The sequence below is a fragment of the Ambystoma mexicanum genome, chromosome 8 (genome assembly GCF_040938575.1).
Source record: "Ambystoma mexicanum isolate Mex_15411 chromosome 8, UKY_AmexF1_1, whole genome shotgun sequence".
Taxonomy (NCBI): Eukaryota; Metazoa; Chordata; class Amphibia; order Caudata; family Ambystomatidae; genus Ambystoma; species Ambystoma mexicanum.
The window spans coordinates 73443820-73467134 of NC_090929.1; the positions used below are offsets into that span (position 1 = coordinate 73443820).

The 23315-nt window shown below is 45.1% G+C and overlaps 1 protein-coding gene across 2 annotated transcripts in view; it reads right to left on the reverse strand.

The window, feature by feature from the left end:
• TTF1 (transcription termination factor 1) overlaps positions 1 to 23315 on the reverse strand; it is a 262798-nt gene that overhangs the window by 236228 nt on the left and 3255 nt on the right. For both annotated transcript variants that reach the window (XM_069609307.1, XM_069609308.1), the window contains exon 3: positions 21438 to 22933. In XM_069609307.1, coding sequence (XP_069465408.1) covers positions 21438 to 22933 — 1496 coding nt within the window. The remainder of the gene's footprint in view (positions 1 to 21437; positions 22934 to 23315) is intronic.

The following is a 23315-nucleotide window of genomic DNA, read 5'->3' on the forward strand; positions in this document are numbered from 1 at the left end:
GGGCTGCTGGGTTACAAGTACTAATGCAGTAGAGGTGTGGTGGATGGCTGGCACTAAGGCACCCCTCATGCAGAAAGTTAAATTTACAAAAGGGTGGAGGGAGATGGCGCCGATATGTTGGGGTGATCAGTGGAGGGAGCTCGATATACTGACAGGTTGGAGTTGTCGGTGGGGCGGGGAGTGAAAAAGGTAGGGTAGGTATGAACCATAAAATACAACCGAATCATGAGGTACTCAATAAGGGCGCACGTCAGGGTGTCATGGGGGTAGACTACTTGCAGACTGAGAAATCCAAGGCAGGTCTGCTTGCAAACAAACGCAATGCCAGGAATGCTTAAATGCATCACATGGAACGCAAGATGGCTGAACTGCCCATCTAAGTTTCGTAAGATCCTGTTATATATGCAGTGCCATCAGGTGGAAATCGCATTTCTGTAGGAATCACATCTTACACTGCAGACCGAATCAAAATATGGGAAAAAATACTTTTCCTCCTACTCCTCGTATGCAAGAGGGGTGTGTAGTATTCTTATCCACAGCTCAGGTTTCGCCAGACTGCTATGAACAAGGATCAGGAGGCGGTGGTACAGCGAACCATACAAGATCAATTGTACACGCTAGTCAGCTACTACGGCCCAAACCAAGATACAGTAGAGACACTAGATTGGATCGATCTTCATTTGGGGAAACTCACACCAGGGGAAATTATCTGAGCTGGAGATAATTCCCAGGACTGCACGGGAGACACCTACCACCCAGTAGCTAAGGGGACTGACCAGATACATGGGAGATTGGGGCTGTATGGAGGATTAGGAACCAGGGAACACAACAGTACACACTGCTCCTCGGTCCATGACTCAGCGTCAAGACAGGATTTTTTTCTTGGTCTCACACACTCCAATGGAGAGGGTCATGGGGGCAACCATCCTTGCACGCACACTATCAGACCATGCCCCGGTATTAATTACCATTGAACTGATGGATCGGGAGAGAGGGAGACCACCTTGGATATTTAGGAGAGACGGCCTGACAGATGCAGTGCCGAGAAGGCCTGACCAAAGCAAGACACGTTTTTTGAAATCAATGATGGATCATTGGTGTCAGCTGGGATCTTTGGCAGAGCTTTAAATGCGGAATAAGAGGTGAGTGCATATCAAGAGAACCAGGGGTACACTGGCCGCCAAGGAGTGCCATATACAAACGTTACAGTCAGAAGCACCCACACCGTCACACTTGGATCAAGCAGAAATTAAGAGGCACCTACAGGACTTCAATCAGCTAGCGCTAAGAGGCCAGGCTTATTTGTGGGGAAGCAGCAATACGATAATACGGGGAGGGGCAGAAACCAGGTAGAATATTGGCGAAAGCAACAAAGCTGGACAACCCAAGGGTCAGGTCCTGTCAATAGCAGACTAACAAGGGACAGGGAGATTTGCAGATAAAGAAATAGTACAGGAATTCTACCAGTTTTACAACCAGCTATACTCATCTCAGACCCAATCCTCCCAACAGGAGATAGTTACCTAGATCAGATAGCCCTACACTGGTGCACGGACAAGGAGAGAATGGCTAGGGCACCCTATTGGTTCACGGCGGAGTTCTATAAACACTATGCTTCTAAACTTGGCCCTTACCCATTACAAATGTACCAACGGAGCCTGCGAGATGGTCACCTACCTGAGTCCCTGAGGAAGGTGGTGGTGGTATTACTCAAACCAGACAAGGCTCCAAATGACTACTCTTCCTACATATAACACACACACCTGGGCTCCCCATTACCAGTGAGGCAGGCCTAGTGGTCCTTGTGAGGCGACTAGGGGTGACCTGTTATGGTGAACCTTTCCCGGACGGGAAATTTATAACACTGGAAGAGCTGAAAAGGAAGGGGGAATTCTCAGCTTATGAAACATTTCTATACTAAAGACTGAGGTGGCCATGCAACAACCGCTCCCAACATTCTCCAAACAACCACAGGTAGCCCCCCCCCCCCATACTAGATAAACTACTCCAGGGAGAAGTTGGCAACGGAGTAGTCTCAGCTATATATGCCATGAGCCTCACTTTAAACGAAGAAATGAGAACCTCCTCCCAGAAGAATTGGGAACTGTCTGTAGGACGGGAGATCTCAGAGGAGATATGGAGGAACTGCTGTGAAGGGACGAGGAACGAAGCCCTCAACATCAGATACTAATTAATTTAAAATATTTACCCCAATTCTACTATACACCGACTCAACTTAAATGTTTTTCCCCCCAGACAACTCAGGCAGATGTGAAAAATGTAACACCACGCTGGTTGACTGTATACGTGTAGCATGGGGATGTCCTCCCACACTGCTTTTTTGGAAACAGATATTTGAGACATTTAGAAGCATAGCAGATGGGAGTATAGAACCACATCCACAAATGGCACTACTGGGGTACACCAAGTCAATTCGCAAAAGTATGCAGAAACTAATAGGATTGTTCCTGATCTTAGCTAAAAGGCTGGTGGCAATGATGTGGGGGAGGCCGGTGGGGGCGGCCGGTGGGGGCAGCAAAGCCCAAAGGTGGAATACTGGTGGGCTGATATTTTCTACTGCAGCGATATGGAAATGGGATACGGTTCAATAACGCATACCCAAACTGACACTAGATATGTGGGATCCCTACATACAATACTGGATCAGACACACTCAAGAGACTGATCCTGTCCAATCACAGCCCCCAAGAGACTGAAGGAGCAAGAGTGTTGTAAAGCAATAGGACACTAACCAGAGGACACAGTTGAAATCAATGTGGATCACACGTCAAGCGGGGAATGTGACACAAGACTCCTAAACACTTCTACGGTGCAAGTCTACACATGAGACCCGGGGAAGTGAAATAAAAAATATAATACCTCAACAAGATGCAACGTACCTACTGGTGGGCAGTATGGGATGGGGTTAATGTTGGCACACTGGTGCCAGTTATGTTGAAAAATGCCAATAAAGATTCATTTAAATAAAAAGAAAAAAAACCCTAGTGTAGGAGGGGTTCCCAAGCCAATAGGGCTACTGGTGCCCTTGTGGATTTTTTGTTCCAGACAGTCTCATGGATACAGTGCTCAGCATACTTTATAATTCCAGGGATATAGTGCCAATCTCAGTTTGCTCTCACAGTCTGTATCATATACTGTCACCACAGCAGCCTGGGTCTTCTTCTCACTCATTAGTGGACTCGGGCAACTCAGCTCTCCTTGGCCTGTAACCTCCCTCAACTCACACAGGTCTTCTGGTTTTCTCAGCACCATGGGATTCCAGCCCTTTGGCTGGTCTACTGTGTGTATGTGTAGAACTGATGCCGCAAGTAACTATTTCTTTGCGGATGTAACATAGAACAACAGGCACCGAGCAGCTACACTGGTTGTAGCACATGCCACTGGCGGTGAGGGGGGGAAGCTTTGCTGTACTGGGGGAGGGATGAGACTATTGGTTATCCCAACATACACTAGAGTGTAGAATCCTGCGGCCAGACACTATTTAATTCAGTTAACGTGGCCATTTATAGTTACGGTTCTTGCAGCCCAGAGTTCTATGGCTGCAGTGGTCATGACAAATCCAGCTTTGTCTCCAGACATCTGGAGAGTTTTCCAGGAAAGAAAACCACTAAGCGTGAATGTAGCGACCCCCACTGCTTAGCTTCCTGACAAAATGAATGAAAAACAACCCTGTGTTTGGGGCTTGGGTCCCCTCCTTAGCATGAATTCCCTCGTAAATTGGAGTCTGCTTTAGCTACTTTTTGAAGAGCTAGAATCGGATGAGGACTGTCTCCAGACTGAAGGAAATACTTGCACAGTGGGTTTCAACACTTGGCAATTCCTCCAGCAGTGCCCAATGGGTTCCGCTCATAAGAGCCTAACCCCATGATAATAGTGCAGCATCTGAACCATCTACAGTGCAAACAGTCAAGGGATGAGTCTGCTTATCTCACCAATTTATAGGAGAAACGAACAATTGTTGAATAGAGTTCTCCATCACTCAAGCACATATACCTCTGCTCTGACTCCTCTAGCCACAATGGCAGCCATTAAACAAATACTGACCTACAAAGAGCACAGATGAGACTATTATAAAGCATTGCCTGGTGGGGCTAGCAGTTAGGTAGACAACGCTTTCACTTTGGATTTGCTAGGTATTACCATGGCCTTTTCTTTCCTGTACGGTCTCTACGTTGCACAAGGGATCCCTACATCAATAGTGCCCTCCACCCCCACTTCCTAGCCCAGAGTGCCAAAGGCACTAAAGTCGATTCCTCTTCTCTTTACCAGCCCAACCAGTCTTTGACAGAGGATGAGGGCTTAAACACCTAACTGGATAGACAAGACATTCCCTCATTGCCTCTCCAGTACCCAACACAACAGCCGTAAGTATCACCAGGCACTAGATGGATGTATATTTAAATGCTACAATATATCTTAATTCTTAGCACTTTTATAAATCTGTGTGTGTTATTGTATTCTATAATATGTTACATTATTTAGTTCTATTTTGTTTAGATAAAATATGCCGAATCTTGGTGTATTCCCCAAAGAGTTTAAATTCAATGGAGGTACACTTCTTCCAAAGTAAGGGTCTCATTCGCTTCGTTTGAATCTTGCTCCTCTCCATGGTGGGCCTAAACTACTCAAATATGTGCCTTCTCTTTCATGGTCTCAACTTCAATGAAATCTAACTCCTTCCCCATATTTCACCTCAGCCCTGCTGCGATATAAGGAGAAGCTTAGCTGCAGCAGAGAACTGGAGCCACATATTAAGAAGGAAAATGCATGTTCTTATTCATATGGGCTGAATGTCAAAGAATGGCAACAATATTATGACCTACAAAGATATCTTGCGGAGATGACAACGTGTCTTTAGAGAATCTGTGGGGGTAGAGTGCCTCTGTGTGCATGTACAAAAATATCAATGGCCAAATCTGGGCACCTGACCCTTTAGTTGGCATCTGATGGCAGTACTTCAGCACGAGTATGAAGATCGAACATGACGCCAGTAGCTTTGCTTGAGAGGCTATAGCAGGATATACAATATTGTTCAGTGTTACAAGAGACGGTCTTAAGTGGGGTGTCTGTGATCAGTATTTGAGGCATTATCTTGCCGCAAAAGACATTTACAGTTGGAAATACCAGAGCGTATGTTGATTGGATGACAGTACCCACATATTCTGAGCCATGTCTCATACATGATAACTGCCAGGTGTATGAAAAGTACCTTGCAGTGGATGATACATTATGGCAAATTATACCCAGCTTATAGATCATTATCCATTATTATTGGACGAAAGTCCATCGGTCTCCTCTTTCCCTCCCCTACCATTTACCCCACGTTTCCTAGAGCAGTCCAATTGCTGGTGCCATCACATGGGTCTGCTGAATTGGAAAGCCCAGTGATCTTCTCAGATACAGGGATTGTTCCTTACAAGCTAATCTGGGGAAAGCCTCCAGACTACTAGGGTCTGCCCGAGCAACTGAAGTCCATGACACATCCACTCAAATACATCTAGTACCATGAATAACCAGACGTAGATTTGGCAAGAGCAATGTTCTGCTCTAAACCAAGCTGCCCATTCCTCGAGTCCACGTCTCATGCAGACTGATAACTTAATTGGTAAGGAACACATGCTTACTACCACAATCATATCCTCTCTCCCTCATCTCAGCTGTTTTCCCCTCTTAATGAGTTTGTTTTTAATTGTGGAATCCATCTTTCCCATTACTTCCTCCCTCAACCCGCTTCTTTCCTTTACACAGACTACGTCCAGGAAACACCCAGGCTGGGTAACAATACACTGCCTTCCAAGTAATGTTAAACCACTACGGTTGAGATGGGTGCAGTATAAATGTTGGACAACATAACAAATATTTGACTGAAGTGTATAACTTTACACGACAGGTCACGTTCAACCATGTGCTATAACCTGCTCTGCTTCCACAGACAACGTCCTTGCAGCATAGTTTTGCTGCAGCTCAGAAGGTGCGAAGATAAACTTTGGTGTGGATACTGCTGGTGCTATTTTGATACTCTAGTCTAACCTCTGAGAGTTTGGCCTTGGTTCGTGAACTACGTCCAAACAGGCATGCTGGGAACACCTGCCCTGCTTATATGAGCTGCCTGCTAGGATCACACTAACAGGTAATATAGAAAATAGATGGAGGGGCACTGATGCAAAGGTTATGACAACACAATGAATGAATGAAGAACACGGCCAGTGTAAGGTCAATTGCCAAAGTGATGTTTTACCTAGAATAGAACAGGACACAAAAACGGGATGTGCCATGTTAAACCACCCCATCCGCCGTAGCCACTCACCGCTCAACAAACCGGCACTGACGTTTTACAGTGGAGATAATGAAACAAAGTGGGATGCAATTTCTACACATCTGCAAAGCCAGTATGGTGCTGCCGATGTTGTTTCTGGGTGGACACCTTTGTCAAAATGCTTCTTCTGCAAAGCAGACATGGTGAAAGCAAGGACTGACCCAAACAGAGAAAGATCGACTTCCAACAAACGATTTCCTACCCTTCAGCAGTTGGAACGGGACACCATTTCATAAGCAATGTATTTAGTGAGGTCTTGGATAGGGTTGGTATGGTCCACTGGGATGACATTTTGATGTTCTGTAATCTCCAGGGGCATGAAATACATGTTACCAATTTATTTTCCAGTCTACCACACCTCCCGACTGTATACAAAGTTGGAAAATGGTGTTACCATCAACTTTCTTGGGGGTTCGTGCTCTCACCTCAAGGGGGTTTCCATGGCACCAGTAAGGTACAAGCAGTTTTGGACACGGGTTCTTGCTGTTTGCACATTTTTATCGAAATTTCATTGGTCGGTTTTCTCACATAGTGAAACCCTCGACTCCTCTAACAAACGCCTCAGTTCTGTATGAGAGGAACCAATAAAGTGAACAAGCATTCCAAGACTTGAAAAATGCCTTAATGACAACACTGTTTCTACAACATGCAGATAAATCATGACCAGAAGTTTGTCGTTTAAACAGACAATTCAGCTTCCGCTATTGGGGGCAGTGCTCTCGCAACAGTGGCCGACAACCACTTGTCACACACAGTTGCCTTTTTTCCCACCCAAACTAGCAACGATTGTGGTTCATTAAACGATTACAGAGAAACTACTATGGCCTATGAAAGCAGCCTTTTTGGAAGGCATCACCATTTATTGTGGGGCAGTTGGGGGGTGGGGGGGATTGTGTTCTGGTGCATACATAAAAACCTGTTGGCAATGGGAAACACTCTTTGCACTTATTCACATTTGGTCAGGTGACATCATATGATTCCTTTCTCACCTATAGGTCCGCTTCCGTGCATACTAAAGGGGACACTTTCACATGGATACAGGAAGGCGAAGGGTCTTTTGAGATAGACTTATGGAATACTCCGGCTTTTGACCCAGTCCGTGTTTCACTCCAGGTGATTTCTTGTCTCACCTTGAACACTGGAGTCAACAAATCACGACAATCCCACTGGTCGCACCTACAGGTTATCAACAACATGTTGCAATTGCAGAATCAGCTCTACATACCTACCCAAGACATGAGATGACAGGCCCAACGGGGTACTATGGCATGACACCTAGGAGCCAGGAAACCCTTTCTCGGTTACAACAGTTGTGTAGATGGCCAGGTAAGTCACAGAAAACGTGCAAACCTGTTCGGTATGCACTGTAAGGATGCAGAAGTAAGGCTCAGACACAAAGGTGACATCGTTTTTTTTTTTTATATAAACCTTTATCAACCAATAAAAAAAGGGTTTGAAAAACGAACCCTGTCCCTAAAGCTAACAGGAATTTCCCTGCCTCAAAAAAATCTAAGGATAACATCAGGATGTCAAATAAATAGTCAGTAACTGTCATGTCAAAAAATCCTGTTTCTGTCACCAATACCTCAAATCTAACGTGCAAGGACGCTATATGAGAAATAAAGTGACGACAAATCTTGCCAACAGAAAGTTAACAATGTCTCGGGTTGTCAAAGAAACAAAACAAGTGCTCCTTTTCCACAGATCATGGATAAGCTCCTTCCCCAGGATTCCCTCTGGTTCTACTTGACAAGTTAGGAGCTTGTCTCCTCCTTATGTGGTTTCCTTTACTTTGCAAAATGACCACAAAAGCAAGCACCATATTCACTCAGCCAGGGGGACTGGTCTCCATTTCCCTGGACTTTCCAAGCTTTCCCAAAGATGCAAAACAAAGGTTTCCAGCTTTCACCAGTTTGTTCACAGAGGGTTTATGTCTAGTTCTCTCCTGCCAAACACACCCCAGGAAATGTATAACAGATAGTCTATGTTACTCTCTTCATTTTCTCTCCTTGGGTCCAAGACCACGTACTTTCTTGAATGAGCTTCACCCTATTCTTAGATCTTATATGGGTGCAAGTCCCAGACTTGCAGTGATGTACTATACCAGCATGGTGTACTCCCCTGCCAAGCATATATTATTTTCTGGACTGTCTGTTTCTCTCAGCGTGCCCAGAACTGCTTATTCTCTGGCACTCATATGGGTGTGGGTCCTAAACTCGCGTCTTTTGCCTACTGGACTCTTGCCTGCTTGGTTTACTCTCCTGTCAAGCATACAATGTTTCTTTCTGTGTCACGCTCAGGGTCCCAGTCCCACTTATCTCATGCTCCGTAGTTGTTCCCAGATTCCTCCTTGACCTCTGCCACCTCTCGGTCTACCGGCACACCCGTTTGTGTGGCTCGCATCTTCCAAGTGGCAGTGTTCTGCTGTGAGGCTCTGGTAGCGTTTGGGGGCTCCATCGGGTCGGCGACGGCTCTGCCAGTTACTAATGCTTTCTCGGGCAATGGTTTCCAACCACGTTCGGGTATCTCTTCTCATCAGCGGTTGCACTGCCCGTTACTGCTTCCTTGTCGTACTGCGGTTTTCGTCTCCAGCAGCTCACCAAACTTTGGGACGCCCAGAGGGTTTCTTAGGCAGTGGTCGGCGTAGTTCCTTCATCTTGGACCACCTTCTTGCTCGCATTCGCCTCTGTGCATGGCGTCTCGTGGCGAGTTTCCCGGTGCGCTGGGCCGGCATCTCCCGGGTTTCCTCCTCGGAGGATGGCTCACTCCATGTTGGTTTCCTTCTGCTATTTTGTACTGCCTTTGACCAATCAAGTACCGTGAGAGACTAGACCGTTCACTCTAGTTCTCTAGAGAGTGATCTTCATACTCCTGGTCATCTTCTTCACAGTATTTGCAGTGGAGCTCTATGGAAAGCAGCTTATGTTCTCTGGTGCCTTAGTCAGGGCCAACATACTAGGTTGGCTGACCTTAATATAACGGATATTGGCATTGGTTGGAATAGAGGGAAGGAGAGTTTGGCTTTGGGAAAGAGGCAGGGTGTAAGAAAGCAGAGGAATACCAAATTCTCTGGGGGTGGTTGTCCATAATACCATAAGGGGTTCCTCTCCCATGTGATCTTCCTTCTGTGCACGACCCCCAGGGGGGACTACAGTACTGTGGACACACCACCCTGGCCCCATGGGAAAGGTCTCCCCGCAATGGAGAAGCAATGACATCTACAGATTCGTCACAGCGCACAAAGAAAAAATAATCCAGGGAAGCCTGCTGGTCTGTAGCAGATGTTACCAATGGCATCCGCTCTCTGGTTTGCCATCGGTGTGGACCTCATGATTTTATTGTAAATCTATCCCCAGACAGCGGATGCACCACCATACTTGTAGTTGATTTTTTCTGGAAGATGAAGCCTTTCGTACCCTGGCAGGGCGTTCCACTGCCACCCCAAACCGCATTGTTGCTGCTCCATCCTGGTACAGGCCTACATGGCGTCCCTTCCGTTATAGTTTCAGATCGTGGGCTGCAATTTAGCTCAATTGTCTGGCAGGCTCCGTCAGTCTGATTGGGTATTGAAAGCAGAATGTCCTCAGCCTACCATCTGCAAACGGACCCGGAGGACATACCAACTTTGATAAACGTTCTTCCATTCAACGCTGCCTCTTATCCGAACCAGGTTGTAAGACCCATAAAGGTCCAAATTTGTGTATATGTGGGCAGGTCGTACTTATTCCAGAAGAATTGAAATAAGGGGTACCAGTTTATCCTAATGTTATTCAACACTTGAAAGTCACCGCCAAGGCAGGGTTCTGTGGAATCCTTTTTGTAATAAAAAAAAAGATAGTTTACAGGAGGTTTAGAATGCCGGATAAACTCGTTTGTAGATACTCTGAAATACTGACCTCTTTTGATTAGGGAGAAGATACACCCACATGGATTTTGTCACTGTGGATCACGTCTACAAGACCATCAGAATTCCAATGCAATGGAAGGAATTCAGCTTCTTTTTAAAATAAAAAAAAAAGCTAAACCTTAACTATATTCCCTGTAACAGGGAAGCAACGCTTGTACAACCACACCTATGGATGAACCAGGTACGAAGCAACAGACGTTGCTGTCACTCCCGCATCTATCTAGGCTCTGGTTTTTTGTAAGATTTGTCACTTGCCCGAACAACAGACAGGGGGCTGTCCCAAATTAGTGTTGGATTGTGGGTCCCGACCAAAGGAGTTCACAAAAATCAAACCAAAAAGAGAGGGGCGTTGAATAGGTCAAAAGCAATTGACTTAGCATGAACACTCAAACAAGCAATTTGTAGATCAACAATGTATTCCACTATGGGGCCTGAAGACAGGGCAATGCTGTTGCCACTTGTATGGGTGGTTTGATTTTCTTTGGTGTGGTATACGGCATAGTTATACAATTGCCCTTAGGAACTGAATCAAGCAGAGCAGCTATTTACACCAGGGAGGCCCCTTGCCATGCTAGGGATATCCAAACATTAATATGGTTTACGGTCCGTTACAAAGTATCTGCTAGTATCTGGGGACAGCACCCTTTCATGCGACTCGGCTTAGTCCCCTTCTTGCGATCATCAATGTTTTCCATCTGTTTGGGACTTTTTCCTTGGACAGTGCCTGATTAAATGCCCTGCCTTCACACAATAGATATATAACCTCTGGGATCACCTCTCCATGGTCAGAAGGGTCATGGGAACGTCTACTTGCAGAGATTTGGGAGAGTGTTCCTTAGGACATGCCATACCCAAGCTTACAATGCCTTCAGAGGAGGACCCAACCCCCAGTTTGCGGAAGTCAGGTAATCTCTTACTGAGCGAGCCATTGGTCGACTGGCAAGGCAAGATTAAAAAAAACAGGGAATTTTGTGGGCACGGTTGGCACTACGGACAAGAAGCCTTCCCATTCCTCCTGGAGGACCATTTTTTCTTGTTGTCCGGCAGGACATGAAGGCAGCCAGCTAATTAAATTTGCCTATGTACTGTAGGAGAGCACCACTTGTCTGCCGAAGCTCCAGGAGCTCAAGGTTCAACACTCGGGAGTGCTAATATATCCAAATAAACCTGGCCAGAGCAGGACTCAATGCATTAGGCATATGGAAGTGGGTCATTCTTCTCCCCCAGGCAGCTACAAACCCGCCTAAATACAACAAGTGGGCAGCATTATAGAGGCAGAATCAGGAATTGCGGCCAGCCTATAGAGGAAGTGCAAACAACCTTAGTTTATAAATGTCTGATATATCTTGGGGTCTCCATAAAATCTTTCAGGGTTGGGGGCAGGAGAGAGAACAGAAAGATGGAAACGCCCCCCCCCCCCATAGCTGCCCACGGTTCCAGAGGCTGCTCTTGGGCTGGTGGGACTAATGTCTCCCACTCAAGTGCACTGGCAAAGGATGATGGCTAGGTGGCACCTGATCCATCGAGTCGTAATTAGCAGCATGCGCTGCAGTCATTGCTGTGTGTTAAACAGCTAAGAACTGTAACCAGCAGCCACAGGTGCTCGATTCATGGCAATATAAGGCCTACAATTCTGGCTCCTGTCAAGATCTGTTAGGTCCACAAAGTATTCACAGCCCTCTTGTGCAGAGAAACTATTTTTTTCGGTTTTTATAGGGTTTTGCATTTTCTTCTCCTCAGAATCTTACAGTAAACTTTTCAACGCATCCTGTAGATGGGCAAGCAAACGAGCATTACCAATGGTCGACAAAGAAATGCCCTTTAAATAAGAAATACCATTTGAATGGAAAAACTCTGCATTTCAAGAATTAATTATGTCTTTGTTACAGAAGAACATCCCACAAGCGCAAAAAAAATAATAAAAACCAGACATGCTTCTGTTGATGAGACACCTTCCAGCCTCTGTAAAGGTAAGTTTGGCTTTTGTCACAGCTGGTCTACTAGGCGACTCCTTATCATACCTAATTTTCTTAATGACCACATCCTCAAATTATTGGGTCCAAAGAAATTTTAGTATTTACCCAAAGTCATTATGTATAAATAGTGTCGCAATTCACTGGAGTACCTAATCCGTTAGGTAATAGTTTATAGAAAGAGACTCCAGGACTCTGCGTCAATTGATCACATTTTCTGTGCTTTATTCAATGTTAGATCAAAATGGTGCCCTTGCTAACATGTGTTTCGGCTCAGCAGAGCCTTTCTCAAATCTGGGCTAGGTTCTTGCTAATATTCCAAAATGTATAATCCACATTGGGTTGTCCCAATATAATTTGTGTCTTCTTGCTCAAATCAGTTAGTGTTCATTTAGTTGGGATTGATCCCAAAATTCTTTCCGTGCAACACAGTGATCCCTCGTGTTGGCTAGGCTCGAACCTCTGGCTGGGCACAACATACAATAGGATAGTGCCATATTCTTCTTGGTGGTATGGCTGAGAAAACCACCTGGGCAGTGGGGAAAAAAGCTTCTTCACTGCATTCATCAACCACTTCAGTTCATGGAATAAATGTGAACAAGCCACATAACCTAAATGCATGCTGCCATAGTGTACAACAACAACATGAACAGTAGCGAAACTGCCCACTTGTCTGCAAAGTGCAAGCATGACGCAGAAACTGCGGACATGGACAGCGCACCACAATGCATCCACTCCTTCCAAACCAAAATCTCCATCAAAGTGTCTTTCCAGGGCATACTTGTGCAGATCTATGACAAAGGCATCACCCAAAATCAACACAATGCGTGTCTCCATGTCTGCCCGCCTCACTACGCAGAGTAATGAAAACCAGTATTACCGCCCCTTCCTGTGAATCACACCCTCAGTACCTGATTGGATAATTCTCACAATCCCATTTCCACTGGCCAGCATGGTGAGAAGTGCAGAATGTGGTACATGCCCTTCCCCAAGTACAGCGAGGGCCACGCCCCAGTAAAGCAGGAGCAGTCCTTCTTCCCTTTCCATTATTTTTTGTGCAGCACTACTTCATTGGGTACGGTTAAATAGTCACACATGCATCCACCAATCACATCCAAGACGTCAGCATCTAACACTGTCAGTTCTGTACACCACTTCATATGTACAGTTACACATTCAGACTGCAAGTGTCGTGTCATTCGAAAGCATGTCCAGAAGAAAGTTCAGTAAAACTATGCAAGAATTCTGCATCCACATTCATACACATGGGGACCCATCACCACAAAGTAGAGGTATGATTACTTTTTCTGCAGTATGTTTACAACTCTGTTATAAGTGCCTCTGAGCACAGTATCTGCCACCGAATGTCCATTATGTACTTTACAAACATACTGTTTTTTTTCTCACACCACCTACCATCAAGTGGCACTGCATTGGTATATGCTTTCAACGTTTTCGTTTACCCATGTCACCCATTGTAATATCCAAACTCTCTTCTTTCCTTTCGACAAGGCTACAAATTATTTTCCACACTAAACCATCTGCTACATAAATCGTACAAATTTTGCACCAAAACCAGCACTGAATATATCTTACCAACCTAAACCAAGTTGCCAGAAGCTCACTGTCTCCACAGCTGTGGTTCTCGCTAGGGTGGACTATTGCAACAGCCTCTTTCTAAATCGGCCTGCTTCTACTCTCCGCTGTGTGCAACTCATCCAGAACAGGTGTGCGCGACTTGTCCTTGGCCTCAAGCCCAGGGATCGTATCTCTCCAGGACTGAAATGTCTGCACTGGCTCACAGTGGCTGCGATGATTAAGGTCAAAACCCTCTGCATTATTCACAAGGCCTTCTGGGCCCTAGGGCCTCAATACCTTCAACTCTCACTTCCTAAATATTCCCTGCTAGAGCTCTTCGCTCATCCGCCTCCAAATCCCTCAGGGTCAGTCGCTTCTCCAAGCAACCAGGGCCCCCCTCTGGAACAGCCTCCCTGAAACTTGAGGAGAACCATCTCCGGTTCCGGAAGCACCTCAAAACCTCTCTCTTTTTTTCCGCTTTTTCACCTCCTCTCCACTGCTGACTTCCTGTCTGAAAATGATTCGGCACTAGTTACCTGGCCACCCTCTGATCTCGGGCCCAGGCCACCTCCCCCTGCCAGTCGCACCCCTGCACTGGCTTTCTGGCAACCCTGCGCACTTGGGGACTGTTTTCTGTATCCCTAAAAGTCCCCCCACCACCTGATGTCTGCACTTATCCTTGCACTTGCCAGCAGTGGACCGTATGTTTACTTATTGTTATTCTTGTTCCCATGTACTGCTCTTCTCCCTGCCCTCCTCCCCCCAACCATGCACTGGCGCAATCCGAGTGACAGCTGGCCTAGTAGGATCTCTGTCTCCCCTCTGTTCCCCCTCCGTTTCCTCATCGCATCTTGAAACACTTATGTATAGGCGCTTTATAAATGTCATATCATACACACATTGCATTCATAAAAGGATGCCTGCCACCACTACCTCGTACACTTCACCAAATTGTTTTCCCATAGTAACCCACTTACTACAAAATTCTGAAAAAAGATCGCACAAAAGCAGCACTGAATGTATGTTAGCAACTTAAAAGAAGTACATACAGTGCATGCCTTCAAACAGGATGCCTGCCCCTTACCTTGCACACTTCAACCATAGCCTTCTACATTGCTCTGTACAAAAATACCTTCTGCCACAGTTTTTGCACCCACACCACAACCAGAAACCTTATTGAGCAATGCCTTAGCCTACAGTCCTATTTCCATGGCTGCCATCCTGAAAAGGACCGGATGTGGCACGTGTAATCCTGAAACTACCGCAGAATCCGCCGAGCTATCATGCTAGGAACAGGAGGGGGAAAGAAATGTGAAACAGGGTAGGGTATTGGGTCTTTATGGTGCCTCTGAAAAGATTTGTTTTTTTTCCCTTCGTGTTTTTGTTTTTTACATGCTTGCAAACAACCTGTTTTTTCCCTTTGTATGAGTATCTGTTTGCTTCTCCTAAAATGGTTACCGAATTATGGTCAACGCTTCTTGCACAGTGTAAAAGAAAATAGCATTGCCAATGGCGTTCAAAGAAATGCCATTTGCATGGAAGCAGTGCATATTTTGCTACTTCATGATCTCATAGTGGGTGAAGAAAATCCCATCAGTGCACATAAATGCATACATGCTTCTGTTTATAAGACACCTTCAGAGTTCTGGCTGGGGACAAATTACACCAGCATGGTCCCATAATCCTCTTGGTGGAATACATGAGAAAACTATCTTGACAGTGGGAAAAATCCACATCACTGCATTCATCAACTTCTTCAAGTGACGGAGCAAACGTCCACACGACATGTAACCCAAATGTTGACCTCCCATAATGCACCACGACAACTTGAACAGTACCAACAGAGGCCACATATCTGCAAAGGCAACCATCCTGCCGAAACTGCACTCAGTGCCCCAGAAAGCCTCCACTCCTTCCAACGCAAAATTAGCAGCAATGCCTCTTTGCACGGCATACCTGTGCAGATCTTGCACAAAGTTATCACCCACAATCAGCACTCTGCGTCTCTCCATCTCTGCCAACCTCACTACACAGAGTATTGGGAACAAATATTACCGCCCCTTCCAGTGAAGCACACCCTTGACACCTGATTGGATAATCCCCCCAGTGCCATTTCCATGCCCACCATGCAAAAGCGTTGGGGTCACTCTGCCAGCTACAGCGAGGGCCGTGCCCCAGTAAAGCAGGGACAGTCCTTCTCCCCTTTCCACTGTTCTTTTTCCAGCACTCCCTCAGTGGGTACTGTGAAATAATCACACACAAATGCACCAATCACACCTAAGACCTCTGCACCCAACACTATCATTTCTATACAGCACTCCATATGTACCGTTAAACATTCAGAGTGCAAGTCTCGGGTGATTTGCAACCACCTCCAGTAGAAAGTTCTGTGAAACTATGCAAGACTTCTGCATGCAGATTCATCCACATCGCCAGGAGTGGGGGAATACATTTCAAGTAGGGTAGGGGATTTCGTCTTTAGTGGTGGCTCTGAAAAAGAGCCCTTTTTTTTATTTATTTTTAACAGGCTTGCCCAGAACCTTGCTTGTTTTTGCTCTTTATCTCAGTTGCTGTTTTTCTTTTCCTCCTTACATTTTTACAGGAGTCTCTTCAACGCTTCTTGCACAGTGTAAAACAAAACAGCATTGTCAATAGCGGTCAAAGAAATGCCATTTGCATGGAACCAGTGCAAATTTAGCTCATTAATGATGTCATAGTCGGTGGAGAACATCCCAGCAGTGCACATAAAGTGACACATGCTTCTGTTTGAAACCTTCCGACCTCTGGCTGGAGACAAATTACACCGTCATGGTCCCATGCTCCTCTTGGTGGTATGGATGAGAAAACCACCTTGGTAGTGGGAAAAATCTGCATCAGTGCATCAGCTTCTTTAGATGATGGAGCAAACATCTACACAACATGTACCCCAAATGTAGTGCTCCATAATGCACCACAACAACGTCAACAGTACCGACTGAGGCCACACACCTGCAAAGGTCCACCATAGGGCCGAACCTGCACTCAGACAGTGCCCCAGAAAGCCTACACTCCTTCCAAAGCAAAATTAGCAGCAATGCCTCTTTGCATGGCATACCTTTGTGCAAGATCTGCACAGGTATCACCCACGATCAGCACTCTGCGTCTCTCCATGCAGATCTAGCCAGAATTTGTAATGTTATAGTCCCATACATAATACCTGGTGCACAAGCATTTCACGAGTGTAACCCAAGATTAAGATGATAAACATAAGTGAATAAGTGTGACGATAGTCGGTGGCCATGTGCGAGCATAGCTCTCAGCCTTGCTTCTTTATATATTTCAATGGCATGCACCACGTGAGGGATCACAGTTTCTGTAGCATTTGCTGCTTTGTTACAATCTAATGTTATTATCCATGTTATGTGTTTCGGCTGTAGCATTGTAATGGTTACGGCCTGCTGCGACCTTCAAGGCATCCGTTAATGCCGTAAGTCGTGTAGCGTCGGTATGGCTTCCCGCTACCACAAAGGTACAGTCAAAACATACCACGGATAACATTAGCTTGTAACACGCAAACGTAGACTTTACAGCACCAATCTGGCACTTTCCCTAGATAATCAAACCACTGAATAACGAAGTATGCAGCACATGCTGAAGAAAATGTGACCCCACACAGTCCATGCAGGGTTCGAAATTGAGGGGTTCTGTGAGCTATTTAGCTCCTGCTTCTAGCCTAGGAGAACCTGGCAACCTTAAAACCATCAGCTATCATGAGCTACTTTTGGCTCCCCAGGCTAAGTGGTGCCTTACAAACATGCATATGTGACATTAACCTGGAGTATTTTAGAATGCTTATAAAGAGGAATTTGGGCACACCTAGTACACATTTAAATTGAATCATACAATTATGTACAAAAAGTTAATGTGTGCATCTCATGTGGAAGTTACATTTGCGGTGCTCCCGGCTCCTCTGCGGTAGCTCTTGCGTACTGCGTGAGGTCTAATACCCAGGAGCTGGTTTTACCTCCTGCTCATCAAATCTTAATTTCGAACCCTGTACCATGCCATTTAAATATATACAGTCAAGGCTGAGAACTATGCGCACACATGGCCACCGACAATCGTCATAAATCCAACTGTTAGAGATTGTTATGGTATGTATTGGCAATTGCCACACATTCATTTACGTTTATCATTGTACTTCTTGGGTTACATGCGTACAATGCTTGTGCGCCAGATATTTTGTGACTATAACTTTATGAATTCTGGTTAGATCTATATATCAATAATTTTTAAGCCCCAAGGAAGCTCCTCGAGCAAAACCCATGTAGGCTATTTCCAAAATTGTTATAAATAAGCTGTGAATATCTCAGCATTTTTACAAACACACTTTCTCCTGCCCTAAAAAGTAGTCACTGGCTCCCGGTTGCTGCACGGATTAAATTATAATGCCTCTGCATCGTCCACAAGGCTGTCTGGGTCCTGGGACCGCACCAACTTTATCTTACTAAATACTCTCCCACTAGGCCTCTATGTTCCTCTGGCACAAACTTTTTGTGTGTAAAGCGCTTTGCTAAACAGAAGGCAGGAGGTCGATCACTTTCCTCAGCTGGCTCCCTCCTATGGAACAGGATCCCACTCCCCTCTGAGCCTTGAGCAAGGCTTTCCTTAAATTCCAGAAGCTTCCTCTTTACCCCCTCCTTCTCCTCTGCTAATCTCACAGTTGCTGTGATTGGTGGCCTGGGCCCTTATGCATTCTCTGGGCCCATGACCTCCCACACCCAATAGCCCCAGCTTCTGTTTACTCTCAGCACACCCTGCGCCCTGGAGGCTCGCACTTACACCCAACACGGCTCCAGGTCGTGCAGCACTCCATATACCATGCACTTCACCTGTGGCTCAGCCACGAACACTGACTCCCAACACCTACCCCTCTGTCCTCTTCCTTGCTGCACTTGCACGTTCTGAATACTCACATGGCATAGTAGGTTAGTCCTTTATTTTTCTTCTCCTTTTCACTAGACTGTTAATATTTGTGTATATTTTCATGCGTTTCACTCCCTTTAGCCTGTGGGTGCTTTGAGCAGTATTTACCTGCTGTATAAGCGCCTAACAAGCGAACTATAAATAAATAAACAAATAACTGAATATCTCAGATCTAATATATGCTAGTCAACCTTACGGTGCCAGATTTTGAAACAAGAACTAAACAATCTGTTTAAAGAATGTTTGATGCCCCCATAAATGCAGCATGATACTAGTGCATTGGGGAACAGAATATTATTAGCTACCATTATTCATGACAATTAGGGTATACATGTCAATCCTGTAAACCCATGCTGCAGTATGAACACAACACTAGAGTATAGTACACCTTCAGCACAGTACTGATATTGAGTGCAATACAACACTAAAATACAACGTTAGACTTTCTGATCAGCGCTAAACCAGTTCTTCCCACCAGATTTTTTTACATATGTAATCCCTTACACCTTAAATCCCTGGCTATCACTATGGCCTGTGAAACAGGCATCCCACGGCTAACAACTTAAGCAACACGGACCACCCCAACAAGTCCTAGGTGAAAAAAATGGGAAGGAGAGTATGTTATGGGTCATTTCTTAGAACAGTTTATATGCAACTAGAACTGCACCAATTACTAGATCCCGTATGTGTTTTAAATACGTTTCCTGCATTACTGTAAATTGTTCATTGTGTTAAAACATCTGGAAAATGAATAACATCCACTGCAAAAACGTTGGGGTCATTCTGCCAGGTTATCAATAAGTGGATGCACTGAACTACAGTGAAACAACTCAAAAGTGGAGACCCATTAGGCCGGTATCAGGTAATATTATCCCCATATATATGGTCGCCGTAAATAATATCGCCGGGAAAAGGTTGTGGCGATATTATATGGGTGACCATATATATGGGAACAGGGGCAATAATGTCACCACAAAAAACGGCCATTTTCCGGCGATATTTTGGCTTGGCGAGATTTTTGTGGCGACATTATTACATGGAACCATTAGGCCTGAGTGAAAGTTACAGTAGGCGGACCGACCATCCATCAAACAACGCTGCCAAATCTTATGTTATGAGCAATTAGCGCAATCAGTTCACAGAGGAGGCAAGTGGGCCTTGTGCCTCTGGTTTGCGGTCATTGGGTCCAAAACATGAAAGCCAGGTACACAGACTACGTTGGCCCATGTAATGTGTGCCCTCAGTCCTTTTCATAAACAGCTGGATACGCCTGTGGTTTCTGCAGCCTTGAGGATTTATCCGTTGATCTCTGCCCTGGCATATGCTGGGGAATAGGTAAACTTTACGCTATTAGATAAAACGTTAAATCTGTTTTTAAAAAGTATTTGACCAATGCCTTGATTCGACATCCCCATTGTGCCACTTCGGGGAATTTGCGGCTTCAACTATCAGATTGCCTTCAAAACTACCAATATGGCTGAGCTGATGGACATCGTCACACGACCCACACAGAGTATTACTAAAAGATGTTCCCATGGAAAGAGCTGCTAGGTTGCCGTGGTTTTTACAAGCAAGCCTGTTCCTGTATTTATTGGATTTCTACCATCCGTGACCCAATCCATATGAGATTGCCAAAGCAGATGAGGTACGAGTTAAAAACATTTTTTTTTAAATACCAGAATAGGACTGCAAGTAAGAGTTGATAATTTGCTGAAGAGTCGCATAGGGATAAAACTACATTAGCATTAATGTAAACTCATGCTTTGAAGAGTACCTAGACCTCTCGCAGCCAAAACAACTTAAGTTCCTGTATTTCAACCTACCTCTGCAGACTCTCCCTCCTATGGACGTACAGGGCAGATGAAGAATTTGGAAACTCTAGCACAGAACTGTTCCTGCCATTTGGAGGACGTCGAGACAGTGTTGCTTTTTTAATTTCTACCCCCATACTACCAGTGGCTGAGATCACGATGGTTGAAGCCCAATTTAAATAACTATGGCATGATGTGCAATATAGGAGTTCTGTAGGGATTCCGACAGAACTGCTGCGCTTTATGCCTCAAACGATCACACGTGGAGATTGTTCAGAACAGTTGTTCAAAACCTGCGCTGAAAACGGTCTCTCATCTACTTTTTTGCAGCAGGCCATTTTTTGGGTGGATTTTAACACTTAAATTGCTATTTAGCACTGTTAAGGATTTTGCTTGGCATCTACTCTTTTTTTGTTAAATCAAATTTAAGGATCTGCGCTTATTGACTGAAAGTTGATTGGACCCATGGCTCTGTTGTGTGGGTTGCTGCTTTTGTTCCCTTTGCACATTACTTTATTTGCAGTAGTAGCAGTGTCTTTGTTTTTGGAACCACGTTAACTGTGATTGTATATACTACTACTAAGCGGTCACCCACAGATAGCCTCCGACATATTGCTCTTCTGGAACAGGACGGCTGGCTACTAACAAGTCTGCATTTATGTTTCAAGGTACAAAACACTTTCATGTATTTTTGTTTCTGCAAAAGGATGGCCATGTATCTTGCTAGAAAGAAGCCTACACACCCCCTCTTAGATCTGCCCTCGTTAGTCATTTTAGTTATCCCAACAACATTCCCTCAACTCTGCATCCAACACAATAAAAAGCAGCAACAAAGCACCTCGCGTCGTACTAAGATCACCATTTACCTCTCTTCCACCGCTGAAGGTTGCTCTTCTCGGCCAGACTTCCTTTTGTTTTTTTTTCCTTTGGGGGTCTTCTGAACAGGTGTCCTCCCTTCTGCCGTAGTGATAGGAGGAGCTTCCGGCTCATCAGCTAAAGAGTTAGGAAGGGCAGTGTCATGCATTGTCGTATCCATGTGTTCTGAGGAAATAACCTCTTGCAGGCCACCACTTCCTGCAGAGGGCTGTACCTGCCCCAAATCCCCTTGATCTACCCACATTTCAGAGTCTATAACAGACTGTGGCATCTCATGCTCACCAGATGCAGTTTGTTCCTTCACCTTCTTCTTTTTCCCAGACTTTCTGGAGACATGCACACCATCTTGCTCCTTTGTGGTCCTGTGCTTTTTCTTGATTTTCACTGGCTCTTTCGAGAGCTCAGTTGCCGACACTGCAGATGTGGCATCCTCTTCCTCAGTTGGGACCGTTTGTAGTTTACTTTTCTTAGGTTTATGTTTGGGTTGCATGGTGTCGTCTTTACTACCATCTGCTGAAGAGTCCGCCAGAGGAGGCTCTTCTCCAACACTCTCATCACGTCTTTTTTTCTTCTTGACACGCTTTTTTCTGTGCTCAGTGACAAGGACATTCTCCGAGGTCTCTGTGCTGGGATCCTCTTCACCTAGTGACCCAATCCGCTCCTTGTTTATCAGCTGTTTGCTTTTGTGTGCCCATTTTACTGTGTCCCTCTCAGAACCATTCTGCTCGGATGGATGCTCAGAGCGACACCCACTCCCATCTTCAGCGGTTTCCTGAAGTCCAATGCAACTTGCATTAATGGATATGAATAAGTCATTCAATGGATCGCCATCCCCGGCTTCTAATGAACTACCAACTCCTTCTGCTGTTCTGGTTTTTAATTTTTTTTTTTTATGTCTCTTTTTGGTTTTGAAAGCCTCGTCTAAAGGTTCTGCAACCTCGTTCTCAGTTGACACCACGGTACCACTCTCTTTTTCTTTGGAGTGAGTTTTCTTTTTCTTGTGTTTCCTGACTTTGGAAGCACCCTGCCCATTGCCCTTTTCCAAATCATTCTCCCTTGAAGAATGCTCTCTGCTGCCATCATCCTCATGCATGCCATTACTTATTTGTGTTAATTCGACAGCTGAATCTGCACTATTACTAGTAGTGTCTGTGCCGGAAAATGCAATTACACTGCCTGCCTTCTCTGCCTGTCCGTTTCCGTGCCAACCTTTCTGGTGGATAGGTTCCGAAATGTTATGTACAATCTGAAGTACTTCTTCAGAAACCTGAGATTGGCAATCCTGGCGCCTCTTCTTCCGTTTCCTGTGCTCTTTGTCATCCAGTGATGGCTGATAGTCCAAAATGTGTGTTCCATACTGGTCTTCATGGAAAACCACTTCAGTACAAGTTTCACTCTCACCCTCTTTACTTTTCTTTTTTTTCTTCTGATCTTTTACGCCCACGTTCAGCGTGTCAATCATACAGCTCTGCTCCTTTCCATCGAGCTATGGGGAAGTAAAAACAAAAACAAAAAAAAAAAAATACATGTGTTACTACGATTGCCCGGAAGATCAAGGGATCTTAAATGATCAACTTGTAGATGGCTTCTTGCAGTTTGGGAGCAGCAGGTTAATGGATTTAGTGATATACGGCTGCCATTTTAATCATCCTCTTTTTAAAAAGACAAGGAAATCTGTGGACTGTCCCCCCACCATTATCTATGAAATGCTGGGATTACCCATTACTTCCCGTTCCTCCATACCTTCATCTTACTTTTGGAAGGATTATACATGCCCTTCAATTCTACAAAACAGTTATAACTCTACAAGCCCTCCCACCACAACACACGTTTCTGAAAACATTAGGCCTGCTACAACAGTACAGAAT